Source organism: Cyrtonyx montezumae, unplaced genomic scaffold (assembly GCF_038088225.1).
Source record: "Cyrtonyx montezumae isolate F1298 unplaced genomic scaffold, pur_monq_1.0 scaffold_86, whole genome shotgun sequence".
NCBI classification, from domain to species: domain Eukaryota; kingdom Metazoa; phylum Chordata; class Aves; order Galliformes; family Odontophoridae; genus Cyrtonyx; species Cyrtonyx montezumae.
In genome coordinates, this window is record NW_027072096.1 from 200,099 (window position 1) to 212,854 (window position 12,756).

A 12,756-nucleotide genomic window follows, 5' to 3' on the forward strand; every position below is an offset into this window, starting at 1 on the left:
AACAGGTCTCTAGGAAGGGTCTTAAAATGGGGTTTTGAGACCCAGCAGGGGTGTCCCAGCCCAAAGGTGGGAGTTCAATCCACCCTGGAGCTGAATGTTTCCACCATGCCTACACCCCCCACCACTCACAGGTGTCTCCAATGCTTCCTGAGTGCAAATTTGGACCTGGTGCAAACTCAGACTCATTTCATGCCCATCCCGGGGCAAAACGGGATTTGGGGCACTCCCATCCTCGAGCATCTTGGGGGTTCATGATCTCCACAGGACCCCTGGGGGTCTCCATGTGCTCCTCAGGCTCCCCTTGAGCATCTCAGAGCCATCAAGTTCTCCTAGAGCCTCTCGGGGTCCCCTTTATCTTCTTGGGGTCTCCATGGGCTCCTCAGAGTCTCCTTGAGCATCTCTTGGGGCCTTCAAGGTCTCCTTGAATCTCTTGGAGTCTCTGTGGGGTCCTTGGGGTCTCCTTGAGCATCTCATGGCCTTCAAGGTCTCCTTGAATCTCTTGGAGTCTCTGTGGGGTCCTTGGGGTCTCCTTGAGCATCTCAGGGCCTTCAAGGTCTCCTTGAATCTCTTGGAGTCTCTGTGGGGTCCTTGGGGTCTCCTTGAGCATCTCAGGGCCTTCAAGACCTCCTTCAGCCTCTTGGGGTCTCCTTAATCTTCTTGGGATCTCTATGGGCTCCTCAGAGTCTCCTTGAGCCTCTCTTGGGGTCTTCATGGGCTCCTCAGAGGCACTTGGGGCATCTTGGGATCTCCTTGTGCACTCTGGGATCTCCTTGAGCATCTCTTGGGGCCTTCAAGGTCTGCTTGAACCACTTGGAGTCTCTGTGGGGTCCTTGGGGTCTCTTTGAGCATCTTGGGGCCTTCAAGACCTCCTGGAGTCTCTTGGGGTTTCTGTGAGATCTTCAGGATATTCTTGAGCTTCTTGGGGTCTCCGTGGGCTCCTCAGAGTCTCCTTGAACATCTTGGGATCTCCTTGAGCATTCTGGGGTCTCCTTGAACATCTCTTGTGGTCTACAAGATCTCCTTGAACCTCTTGGAGCCTCCAGGAACATCTTGAGGTCTCTTTGACCGCCCTCAGCTCTCCTTGAGCCTCTTGGGGTTTCCACAGGCTCCTTGGGGTCTCCATAGAGTCCTTGGGGTCTCTTTGATCCTTTTGGAGTCTCCATGGCTCATTCTGGGTAGAATTATGGGAAAATAGGTTGGAAAAGGGTTTGGTCCAACTCCATGAGGTTCTTCAAGAGTTATGGCATCCCTTCTCACAACAAATAGGTCCCAGCACTTGAATTATGGGATACATGAGGTTTTGGGGTCTGAGCTCCGGCCCCAACTCCATGCAGGTCCGACCGTGAGCTTCTTCACAGCCGCTGCTTCCTTCCTTCTGTGGTTGATCAGAGTAAACTTAAGGTATATTTTTAAAGGACAGTATTAAGCAAATATCCCACGAACCAGATGCATTTGCTGGCGTGCTGCTGATGCATTTCTGCGTTATTTCCAACCCAAATTCGTGATGACACTGGAGGTCCAACAAGAAACCAGTGGGGCCCATTTTAAACCTATTACTGCCACGTTTCACCCCAAATGTGCCCCTTCCTCCCCCCAGAGAGGAGACTGAGGGCAGCACGTGGGAGAACCAACAGAGGGAACGCACAGGATCACCCCATATCTGCATTTTCTGGCACATCTGATCCTATTTTTTACCATTTTCTTGCTGACTGGACCCATTTCCAGTCTAACAAGTTTTCCCTCCCCCCCACATCCCACCCATGACAAACGTTTCCTGCAGAGCAACCCATTTTCAGCAAGTTTTTTCCCCAAGAAACAACCCGCTTTCAGCAATTTTTCCTCACGAAAAGACCTGTTTTCAGAACCCCCCCCCAAAAAATATCCCATTTTAGCATTTTGACCCTTTTCCAGCAACTTTTCCCCAAGAAACATCCCATTCTCACCAAGTTTTTCCCAAGAAATGACCTGTTGTCAAGGTATTTTCCCCAAGAATTGCCTTTTTTTTTTCCTTCTCCCTATTTTGACCCATTCTCACCATTTTTCCACCACGAAACAACCCTTTTCTTGCACTTCCAGCCCCCAGTTCCCCCCAGTCCCAGCACTGGGCTGTGTCCCATCACTCCCAGTCTCCCGCAGGCCCCATATATATGGGGACCAGCTCCCCTGAAGCATCCATTTCCACGCAAGAAAAAGGTTTTGGGGGAAAAAAATTAACAAGTATTTTTCTTTTTTACAAAACAGTGTAAAACAGCTTCGTGTCCCTTTCTCATCGATCTTACATTTCTCAAGCCTGGCTCAAATTACCTAATTCTGGGGGGGTGGGGGGGAGGGGGGAGGGAAGAGCTCCCAGGGTTAACTTTCAACCCAGAGGAGGTGTTTCGTTTAATGTGAGTCCACACCAGGTAGCAAAATACAGGAAAAAGGATTTTTTTTTTGGGGGGGAATTCAGCAGTGAGGAGAAACACGCTCTTCTTGCACTGACAAGTGGGTTTTTACAACCTATTTTTTTTATATATATACCCTTTAAACTTTGTCCAGCTCTGGAGGGGAAAAGGTCTGCGATGGGTTGTGCTGTTGTTGGAAATGGAAAAGCTGTTTGGGGGGGGGGGGGAGGTTGTCAGCAGCTCCAGGACTTCTCGCATATCCAGTGGTGGAGGTGGGAGCACTGCTCGTCGGCCCACAGGCCGTTGGGTCTCATCGTGCCGCAGTCCTTCTGCTCCCTGTTCTTGTTCTCCTGCCATGCGATCCAGTAGCTGGGGGAAGGGGAAGAAAGGGGGGAGGGAGGGGGGAAGAGAGAAGGGGGGGGGAGAAAGAAGGGTGGGAAAGGGAAAAAAGGGGGAAAGGAAAGGGGAAAAAAGGGGGAAAGGAAAGGAAAAGGGGAAGGAAAAGGAGGGGGGAGGGAAAGAGGGGAGGGGAGGGGAGGGGAGGGGAGGGGAGGGGAGGGGAGGGGAGGGGAGGGGAGGGGAGGGGAGGGGAGGGGAGGGGAGGGGAGGGGAGGGGAGGGGAGGGGAGGGGAGGGGAGGGGAGGGGAGGGGAGGGGAGGGGAGGGGAGGGGAGGGGAGGGGAGGGGAGGGGAGGGGAGGGGAGGGAAGGGGAGGGGAGGGAAGGGAAGGGGAGGGAAGGGAAGGGGAGGGAAGGGAAGGGGAGGGAAGGGGAGGAAGGGAAGGGGAGGGAAGGGAAGGGGAGGGAAGGGGAGGGAAGGGAAGGGAAGGGGAGGGAAGGGGAGGGAAGGGGAGGGAAGGGGAGGGAAGGGGAGGGAAGGGGAGGGAAGGGGAGGGAAGGGGAGGGAAGGGGAGGGAAGGGGAGGGAAGGGGAGGGAAGGGGAGGGAAGGGAAGGGAAGGGAAGGGAAGGGAAGGGAAGGGAAGGGAAGGGAAGGGAAGGGAAGGGAAGGGAAGGGAAGGGAAGGGAAGGGAAGGGAAGGGAAGGGAAGGGAAGGGAAGGGAAGGGAAGGGAAGGGAAGGGAAGGGAAGGGAAGGGAAGGGAAGGGAAGGGAAGGGAAGGGAAGGAAAAGGGTGGGGGGAGGAAGGAAAGGAAAAGGGGGGGAAGGAAAAGAAAGAGGGGGGAAGGAAAAGAAAGGGGGGGAAGGAAAAGAAAGGGGGGGAAGGAAAAGAATGGGGGAGGAAAAGAAAGCGGGGAGGAAAGAGGGGGAAAGAAAAGAGGGAAAAGAAAAGGGGGAAAAAAAGGGGGAAAAGGGAAGAAAAAGGGAGAGAAATTAAAAATGAGCTCTACAGTGGCAGAGCATGCTCAGAAAGAAGGAAAATGCTTTTATTTTTTTCCAGCAAAATATTCCGCTGAGAAGCCCCATGCTGCACCCATCACATCACTTCTGTGCTGTGGTTTTTGCCACCAGCAAACCCTTAACACCATTTTTTCCCCATGTCAACCCTTTGCTTCGTGTCAGATCACCTCCACAGCCCATCCTGGTGGCTCAAGTTGAACTTTTTCCCCAACTTCTCGGGATGCTTTTCCAACGCTGGGGAATCCCCGTGTAGGATTTGTACCTGGTACTGACAGTGTCACCGTTTGTCCACAGCCACGTGCCCTCCTGCAGCTGATCCGTCACCCCCAGCCAGTACGTGTTGCTGCTGTTGATGCTGTTCTTCAGGAAGCCCTGAGATGACAAAATTCGTTAGAGAACACCAAAAAAACCTTAATTCCGGGGACACCACGTGAGAATGTTTTCCTTTGAAGCTTTACTCAAGGAAACGCAGCCTTGGAGCTTCTCTCCACCTCATTCTGAGCCCTCCATCCATGGCCAATAATGTTGGTTTGTTCCGGCCCCCACCTCATTCTGAGCCCTCCATCCATGGCCAATAATGTTGGTTTGTTCCGGCCCCCACCTCATTCTGAGCCCTCCATCCATGGCCAATAATGCTGGTTTGTTCCAGCCCCAACCCCCCAAAAAATGAGGTTTTGGAGGTCATATGTTTGCCAAGAGTCGGAATTCTCATGAAAAATGGGGATTTGGGGGTTTTTGGAGGTAGGTGGCTGACCTGCTCCTGATCCGAGCTGATGATGACCAGGTGAGCTCCTTGGTCGCTGCAGGTCTCCTTGGCGTCCCACCAGTTCATCTTCTCGGTGGAGAAGGAATAGCAGCTCCCCTCGAAGAGCTTCCAACCAGCCAAGCACTTGTTTTTCGGGAGCACTTTGCAGATCAGCACTGGGACGAGAAGAACCCCCCCCCAGATCTTCCAGCCTTAAGCCCAACATGGTCCTTCAGGGATAAAACATCAAGACCACGATGGCACCACGGCTCTACCTGTGATGTCCTGCAGCTCTCTGTAGTAACTGCGCATCCCACTCCGCAGCCGCGCCTGTTCCCGATGGGAATCCGACAGCTCCTGCAGCACTGGGGGCAAGGAGCAGGGTGAGCCTTCCTTTCTTCCACCCCCCAGATCGGGTTACCCAAATCTTCAGCTTTTAATTAACCCCGAACTTGGCAGCGGCCAAAGGGTTGGCCAACTATGCTTGGAGTTTTGCAGGATTTTGTGTAGGATTTACGCCCTTCCACCTAACGAGGTGGATCTTCCTCCAGGTGAGCTCCTCATCCACCACCAGGTGAACCCCTGTGACATCCTCGGGGCTGACCTGGTCCTCTTTGCACCTTTTTGGGGTTAATCCCATTGGGATTGAGGACAGAATTTGGTCGCTGCCCGATCTGCACCACTGGATCGGTGGAAATCAGAACCAACCAGCATTGCTTTGCTAAGAGATGGAGCAAAACCAAACATCCACCCAACACTACAACTCATGTTTTCCTCCATTTGCACCAACACAGTGCTGGAAAGGACCCAAACACGAACAATCAGGCAGCACATCGCCATGGGACCTACTGTGAATTCGGCTCTCAGAGTAGTTCGACTTCAAGAGCTCCAACTCCGCCATGATTTCCACCTCTGAAATAGAAACGATGGAGAAAAGGTCGGATCCTCACAAGGAATCCCAACTGATGTCTGCATTTGCCCAATTTATGACTTCTTGGGCTGTTTGTTGTGGATTTCGAGCCGTGGTGAGGGTGGGAGGAGGCAGACGGCACTTCAGCCATAATACGCAGTCTTTATTTTTAGTGGTGAAAACGTGTTTTGTTTCCACAGTGTTTCACCAAACCCAGTGTCTCCCAACCTGCTGGGGCCACTCACGTTTCACCACGGCCAACGTCAGGAGCAGAACCCACGCACGAAGCTCAGGGTCACCAAAACGTAGAGGACAGCCACTGACGGCTGCCGACATCCACCGCTGGGCCGGGGGTTACCTGCAGAGAAACCAGAGAGACCCCAAACTCCACCATCGGGATCCGACTGAGCCCATCATTTGGGATCAGCCCAGGAAGGATGGATGGAAGGGACTCACCCCTCGGGGAAGGATTTGACGACGGCGGTTTCCCGCAAGGATGTAGACACCTACAGAGAGGAAGAAGAGGGGTGTCTTTAGGGCATTTTCAGGATATTTTTGGAGCAAATAGGTGACACGAGGAGGGGAGGTGGATGCTACCTGTGCCTCCTTTGCTCTTCTGGCTCTGCAGATCTTTATTGGACGCCGGTGGCTCGTAGCCGCGATCCGACACCGACACGTCATCGTAGTCATCCTCGTCGGCGAAGCTGTCTGGAGATGCTACGGGAGAGAAAAATGGGGGGAAAGTGGGTTTTGCACCAATTAGAAACCCTGGCTGCCAACGATTGGCCTCGATTGATCTTTGAAACTTTATGGGAACTGTTGAACCACGGCTTGAACCACTGATTGATCACCTGAGGCACCGAGTCAGCTGTGGGAACACAGATGAAGGCAATGCATCTGCGTGACCCGAAGGTGTGGAGTCCACTTCTCCTAGATCCCATTTAAGGGCTGACTACCACTCAGGAAGGATTTATTTTGGAGATTCCCCTTTGTGGAGTTTCCCTTTAATCCTCAGAGATGGGTGATCATTTCCCTTATTATCAATCATCTCTTTGCCATCTTGATAATCTTTCTAAATTACACCATCTATCAAATATCTTGGTTAACAATCCCATTTGACACTACTCATTTTGTTACCTTCACCTCTTACAGCAACGCATCAGATCTACAGTTCCCTGGGCAAAGTTCAGGGCCATTCAGTAAATCCTCAGCATTTTTACACCCAAATTAAAAAAAAAAGTGTAATTCTATGCTACTTTTTATTTTTAATGGATTTTTACTATATTGATGAACTTTTCCACAGCCAAAGTTTGGTGGGAAGGGGGAGAATCATCACCAAGCGATTGATTCCTTGCAACTGATTCTCTTTCACTTCACCCAGGGAAGATTTTCAAGGGTCCCTTTGGGCAATTGGATCCCATTTTATTGAAGGAATCGAACTCAGAGAGAGATAAATGTTTGACTGAGCGAGCTGAAAATAAAGCCCTGAGACGCCTTGGGGAGTTCTGCTTTCCATCTACACCTCAAAAAAAAAGCCCAAAACGGTGAAAATGAGGACTGACCCGGCCTGAAGTCATCCATGGGTGTCATTTTCCCAGCAACGGAGTAAATTCCTGCCAAAAACAGGAAGGGAAACGGTGCTCAGGATGACAGGAAGAGCCCCAAACCCAACGTGACCGCTGCCGGTGCGGACACTGCTATCACTTTGTTAAGGTCCAGCACAGAGTTTGCGTGTGAAATAGGGCAAAAACTGGAGATTGGAAGTCTTCTTAAGCAAGAACAATCCCCACCTGCACCCGGGCACGCTTGGCCTTCCTCCATGCAACAGCAACACTCTCTTCGCACTGAGTCACCCCTCCTACTGCTGAGCCATCCACCGTCCCCAAGAACACACCAGAAATGGGCTTTTCACCCCAAATTTACCTGCTTGTCTCACCAACCTCCTGGCGGGGAGCGGAGGGGGACCCAGCCAGTTGCCATAGGTCTCCTGCAGGGCCATGGAAGGTCTTTCCAACCTAAGCCATGCTACGACTCTTCGATTCTCCGCCTCGCGCAGGCGCCCGGCGCGGCCCTAAAAACCCACACCTCCTCCAGCTCTCCCCATTCTGGGGTTTGGCCCTGAGGTTTCGGTTCCTCTCCGGCGGGGAATCGGTGTTACGGCCTTTACGGGCAAAACAGCTGTCACACTCCAGTGCCCACGAGTGGGGGATTTGCATACCCGCACCCAAAACCCATGTTTGCTTTCATCTTTTGTCGTTGTCATGTCATTTTGTTGTTTGGGTTTTTTTTTTTGGGGGGGGGTTGTTTTTTTTGCTGTGAATTTTGCTGAGCTCCGACCCTCCTCAGCACCACCAAGAGGAGAAACAGGATCAGATCACAGAGGTTTTTGTTCCAACTGCAACCACGAGACTTTATTTCGAGGGACGACGCGCCGAGCGGTGGCAAAACGCGAGGAAACACCCCAAAAATCTCCCCCCCAAAAAAACACTTTCGCACTCCATCCGCGGCTCATTTTGCTCCCATTTCCAGCACACCCTTCATCTCCCACCACTGCTCCTCCTCTCCGTGGTGATCGTGACAGCACCTCGCAGCATCACTTTTTCATCCCGCACTCAGTGTTGCTGTTTGTATCTCATTTTATTTTATTTTTCCCACTCTTTTTTTTTTCTGTATGCGTATGTCTGGGTTTTCTCTTTTTTTTCTTACTGTTTTCCCCCAGTTTTGAGGCCGGGTGTCCCACTAGCAGCTGCGCTCACAGATCCAAGCCTCGGGGTTGGTGCAGGTGACATCATTCCAGAGCCCACTGGAGGACACGGTGGCACAGTCCTCACCGTGTTGGCCAACGTTGTTGGGTTCACCACTCCTCCAGAACCTGCAGGAGGGGGAGAGAAGTTTGGGTGGGAAGATGGGCATTCAGAAACCCATCAGGATTAATAGGTTTGGGGTTGTTTGCTTTTTTCTTTAAGGTGGGTTGAAGTCTTAAGGCAGCTTAATCCCAATCTCAACGCATCTCCTCTTCTCTTGGGAAAGGATTTGGGGATCCTTCCCCATTGTAATGCACTCATCTTCAACCTCTGATTTTCCCTTTCCAGCCCCAATGGCACTATGTCCATCTCAGTGCTCTCCTCCCAAATCCCACACACGAAATACAAAATAACCCCTTTGACTTCACCAGAGCCACAGCTCCCTGTGCATCCCCCTCAGTTTTCAACCCCCCAAACCAAAGCGACTCTGGGGGGAAAAACACCCAACTCACAAAGGTGTGAGGTGATTTTTGGGGCAAAACGAGGGAAAAAAAAAGCAGTTTGGGAACAGCAATTTGCTCAGAAACATACGAGAGAGAGAGGGCTTGGCCATCCAACCACTGCCAGTCACCTTCTCGGTGCATGTCGCTCAGGCCCAGCCAGAACGCCCGGATCTCCATGATGTGGTTGGCCAGAAACTTCTGCAAAGGAGAGGAAAAAAACAAACACACCCATGTTTGTGAACAGTCAGGATAGGAAGTGGGTGAGCAGTGATGGGACTTCAGCGTCACTGCTGGTGATACCGGGGAACCCCATCCCTTTGCGGGGACAACCGCAGGAAATGGGGATGAAAGCAGTGAAATTTATGGCTGGTGAAACCGAAGCTGTCAATGTGAGGCAGAAATCAGGGCTGAAACTGTGACCTCTGCACCACCAGGGTTGGAATCCTCTGAAGAAATCACAGAATTTCAGTCACTTTGAAGTAATTTCTCCCTTTGGCTCTTTTTGGGGACAGATGGGTGCGCTTCGGGTGCGTTGTATCGTAACCTCGAGTTTGGGGGTGCATGGATGCTTTCTCCCACGCTTCACCTCTTGGCAGAATTTGGGCCTGATGCCCTTCTAGACAAGCTCCATTGGGTTTTGGGTTTTTTTTTTGGGGGGGGGGGGGGTTGTGTAGCTTACATTCTCCAGCTCACTGTTGACGATGGCAAGCTGAGCACCCAGCATGGAGCAGGCAGCTCTAGCCTCGATCCACGACTTCTTTTCAGTGGAGAAATAATAGCAGGTTTTGGCAAACTGCTGCCAGCCAGCAGGACACCTGGTGCAGAACATCTCTGCAGGGAAAACAAGAGGGAGAAAGTGAAGAGAAAGCACAGAGAGGAAGGAGGGGGGTGTCTAAGGAGTGGATGCAGCCGCTGCCCTCACCCGTGAGGTTCTGGGTCTCCTCCAGCACTGTGCTGAGCAGTGTGGATATGTGGCTCTGCTCCTTCCTCAGCTCTTCCAGCTGCTGCAGAGCGGGCCGCAGCACGTCCCTTCCCTCTGCAACGGGGGAAAAAAGTAAAAGGAACAAAAATAAGGAATCAGGTTTTGTCCAGAGAAACGCATTCTCTCTCCCTTCCTCTTTTTCTTGTGTTTTCCCCACGCATTTGTGCTCTCTAAACCACGGCCAGGGAAACCTCGAAGACTTTCACTGAAGGAGCATTTGCTGTGTTTATCATCGGGCCGAGAAAGGCTTTTCTTCCATCAGTATTGCACGCAGTGATACTCCAAACTCTCTGAGCCCGCCTGCAGACAGGCTCTACAAACCTTGAGGCTGCCAATACTCGACACCGTGTTGTCTTTGTATTGAGGAGAAGGATTGAATTTAACCATTTCCCCCCAACGCTGGGCTCTCACCCAGGGCTTGGACACGACTCGACAGCTCCTTCCCGCACTCCGCTCGGCACTGTGCCATCTTCTGCTGTACGTCCTCCACTTCTTGTGACACTGGGAGGAGGAAATTTTGGCTCTGGGCCCCCAGCTCGCCACTGCTTGCATCTGATTTTCAGTGCTGAGCTTGTGGCTGAATTTCCCCCCCCTGATTTTTCCACCTTCCCGTTGATGTACCATTCAGAAGTCGTCTGTGAATCGCCCGGAGCTCGGCCGAGAGCTGCGTATCTGAGAGGAAAACGAGAGGAGAAAATTCAAAGCATGGCCATCTCCAACTTGACGGAAAGCGTTTTTGAGTGGGTTTGCTGGGAAAAGCAGCTCTGGGAGTAGCAGGCTCCATACCGAGGGTGTGTTGAACCTTTGAGAGGTTGTGCCAGGCTGTGGCTTGGCTCTGCTTGTCCTGCAGCTGCGCTCGCTCCAGTTCTTCCCGCACCGCGGACACTGGTGAGAGGAGCAGAGGGTTTGCCTTCACTCTGGATCCAGCCCATCATTCTGTGATCTTTAAGGACCTCCTTCCAACCCAACCCATTATTTAATTCCAAGGTCAATGACCTTTAAGGTCCTCTTCTAACCCAAATCCAGATTCCATGATATTTAAGGTCCTTTCCAACCCATCCCATTAAATCATTCCATGGTTCTTTGAGGTTCCATCCAACCCAACCCATTTTAGGATTTTATGGTACTATGGCCTTCCAAGTCCTTCCAAGGCAAACCATTCTAGGACTCTGTGCTTCTATGATCTTTAAGGACCCTTCCAACCCAAGACATTCTATCTTTCTACAGTGTTTAAGGTCTCCTTGAACCCAATCCATCCTACAGTTCTGTGATCTTCAAAGACCTTTCCAACCCAATGCATTCTATCATTCCACGCTTCTATGATCTTCAAGGTTCCTTCAACCCAACCCATTTTAGGACTCTGCGGTTCTGTTATCATAGCAGTCCCTTCCAAACCAAGACATGCTCAGATTTTACGACCTTGCAGGTCCCTTCCCACTCAGACATTTTGGGATTGCATGGTTCTACACCATGCCCACATGGTGGTGGGGACACGAGCACAGTGCTGATCTCACCTCTTTGGATGTTCCCGATGGTAAGAGCCATGAGCAACACAAAGCTGAGGGCCAGCAGCAGGGCCAGCAGCACAACGGCTCTTTGTGGGGACAAGGTCAGGAATGACAGCACTGTTGGGGACAAAAAAAAAGAAAAGAGCAATACAGCCCCCAAAAAACCTTCTCCAACACATCTTCAGGACGAGAAGGGCACGCTGAGGTCAGATCTCACCAAAATAACTGCCCAAGCAGTTCCACCACGTTCCTTTTCCTTCCCATTGCGACCCAGCGGAAAAATCACGAGACAAAACGTAGCTCTTATTTTGCAAAAAGTTCCCCACCAAAGACCTGGAAACCTGCAGTTCTATTTTGTGCCAGGGGCTCCTGGTACCTCTTTTGGATGCTTTCCTCCTGGTTCGGTCCTCCAGCAGCGCGTCCTTGGTGAGCTCCCAGTTCTCACAAGCACCATCGGCACCATCGTCCCGCGCCATCTCCTGATCCTCCTTTCCCAAAACCTCTGTGATTTATGAAGACGGGGAAAACACGTCAGCTCTTCCGGGGGAAGTGAGTTTTCACGTTTCCCCATTCCGATTTCCACAGAAAAAAAAAAAAAGAAGAAAAAAAAAGAAAAACAACACGCAAAATAACACCCTACCACCGACCCAACGACGGATGTGCACACTCATGAATTTTGTGGTGGCTGATGCTCTCGTGCATCCACTGGCCATGTGCCACAGCCCTTCCTGTGCTCATTTTGAGGAGAAACAGCTTGAAAAAAAAACCCACACCGCCCTGTGCAAGCGAAGCCAACGCTTCCCCCACATTGTTGGGGTCTTTGGGTTTCTTTTGGGGGGAGGTTTTACACCAAAACAAGCACCGTTCTCGAATGCGTGCACCCGAACTCTGCGTCTGGGTTCTGTTTTTGGGGTCTTGGTGAGAATTTCTCCCATTTATCATGGACAAAAAAAAGGGTGAGAAATCCTCACTTCGAGCAGCGCTTCCTTCGATCCTTCCAAGTGCTCTCCCGTTTCCCAGCGGACTTTCATCCCCAACGCCTGAAGTCCATCAGTGAATGCACTTTTCTCGACCTTTCTCAGCCCAATTTCACCACCGGGCATGGAGCCAGCACAGACAAAAGGTGAATGGCCCTCGACCCGGCTCCTTCGCTTCCTCCTTCGGCCTCCATTTCCCCTTTTCTCATCCCGAATTTTGGGGAAGTCAATGGCCACCGCTTCCCAGAGGGGGGGGGGAGTCAGCGTTGGGCCCCATCCTCCGACGTTCTCCTGCGGTTCTCTCCATTCCTGCAATGGAGGAGCAGCGTTTTCGGAGCTGGAAGAAACGAAACCGGAACCGAATGCTGAGAGTTGAGGGTGGGCACCTCCTCCCATCCCCTCCCACTCAAAAAAAAAAACCAAACCCTCCACCCATCCGTCTCCTTTTAAACCCTTTTTTAGGGGTTTTTAACATCCGTTTTATATATATAAATACAAACATGGAGGAGTTCACCCCACATTCATCACTCAAAGCATCCCCAGCAGGCACCACATCCCACATCCCACATCCCCCATCCCCCATCCCCCATCCCCCATCCCCCATCCCCCATCCGTGGGATTGAGCCCCTCCCTCCCCCCCCCCACAA

At 51.7% G+C, this 12,756-nt stretch overlaps 2 protein-coding genes and 1 long non-coding RNA gene across 3 annotated transcripts; all 3 read right to left on the reverse strand.

Moving 5' to 3' along the window:
* Positions 1-225: 225 nt before the first annotated feature.
* On the reverse strand, positions 226-888 carry LOC136059808 (uncharacterized). The gene is made up of 2 exons (XR_010623309.1): positions 759-888; positions 226-398 (listed from the first exon to the last, which is right to left on the reverse strand). It is a non-coding gene; the product is annotated as an uncharacterized LOC136059808 (long non-coding RNA).
* A 1,716-nt stretch (positions 889-2,604) lies between these two features.
* Positions 2,605-7,449, reverse strand: LOC136059803 (CD209 antigen-like protein C). The gene is given in 11 exon segments (XM_065753941.1): positions 2,605-2,753; positions 4,003-4,112; positions 4,495-4,661; positions 4,761-4,850; positions 5,335-5,397; positions 5,641-5,679; positions 5,682-5,753; positions 5,848-5,901; positions 5,993-6,112; positions 6,958-7,008; positions 7,319-7,449. Coding segments are annotated over 11 exon segments (978 nt in total). The 5' UTR covers positions 7,395-7,449; the 3' UTR covers positions 2,605-2,617.
* A 638-nt stretch (positions 7,450-8,087) lies between these two features.
* Positions 8,088-11,627, reverse strand: LOC136059798 (C-type lectin domain family 4 member G-like). Its single transcript, XM_065753936.1, has 9 exons — positions 11,509-11,627; positions 11,139-11,249; positions 10,411-10,509; positions 10,246-10,296; positions 10,036-10,125; positions 9,565-9,678; positions 9,322-9,473; positions 8,731-8,840; positions 8,088-8,267 (listed from the first exon to the last, which is right to left on the reverse strand). Exons 1-9 carry the CDS (start codon positions 11,606-11,608, stop codon positions 8,135-8,137), a joined length of 960 nt encoding a protein of 319 aa, XP_065610008.1. The 5' UTR covers positions 11,609-11,627; the 3' UTR covers positions 8,088-8,134.
* Positions 11,628-12,756: the final 1,129 nt, after the last annotated feature.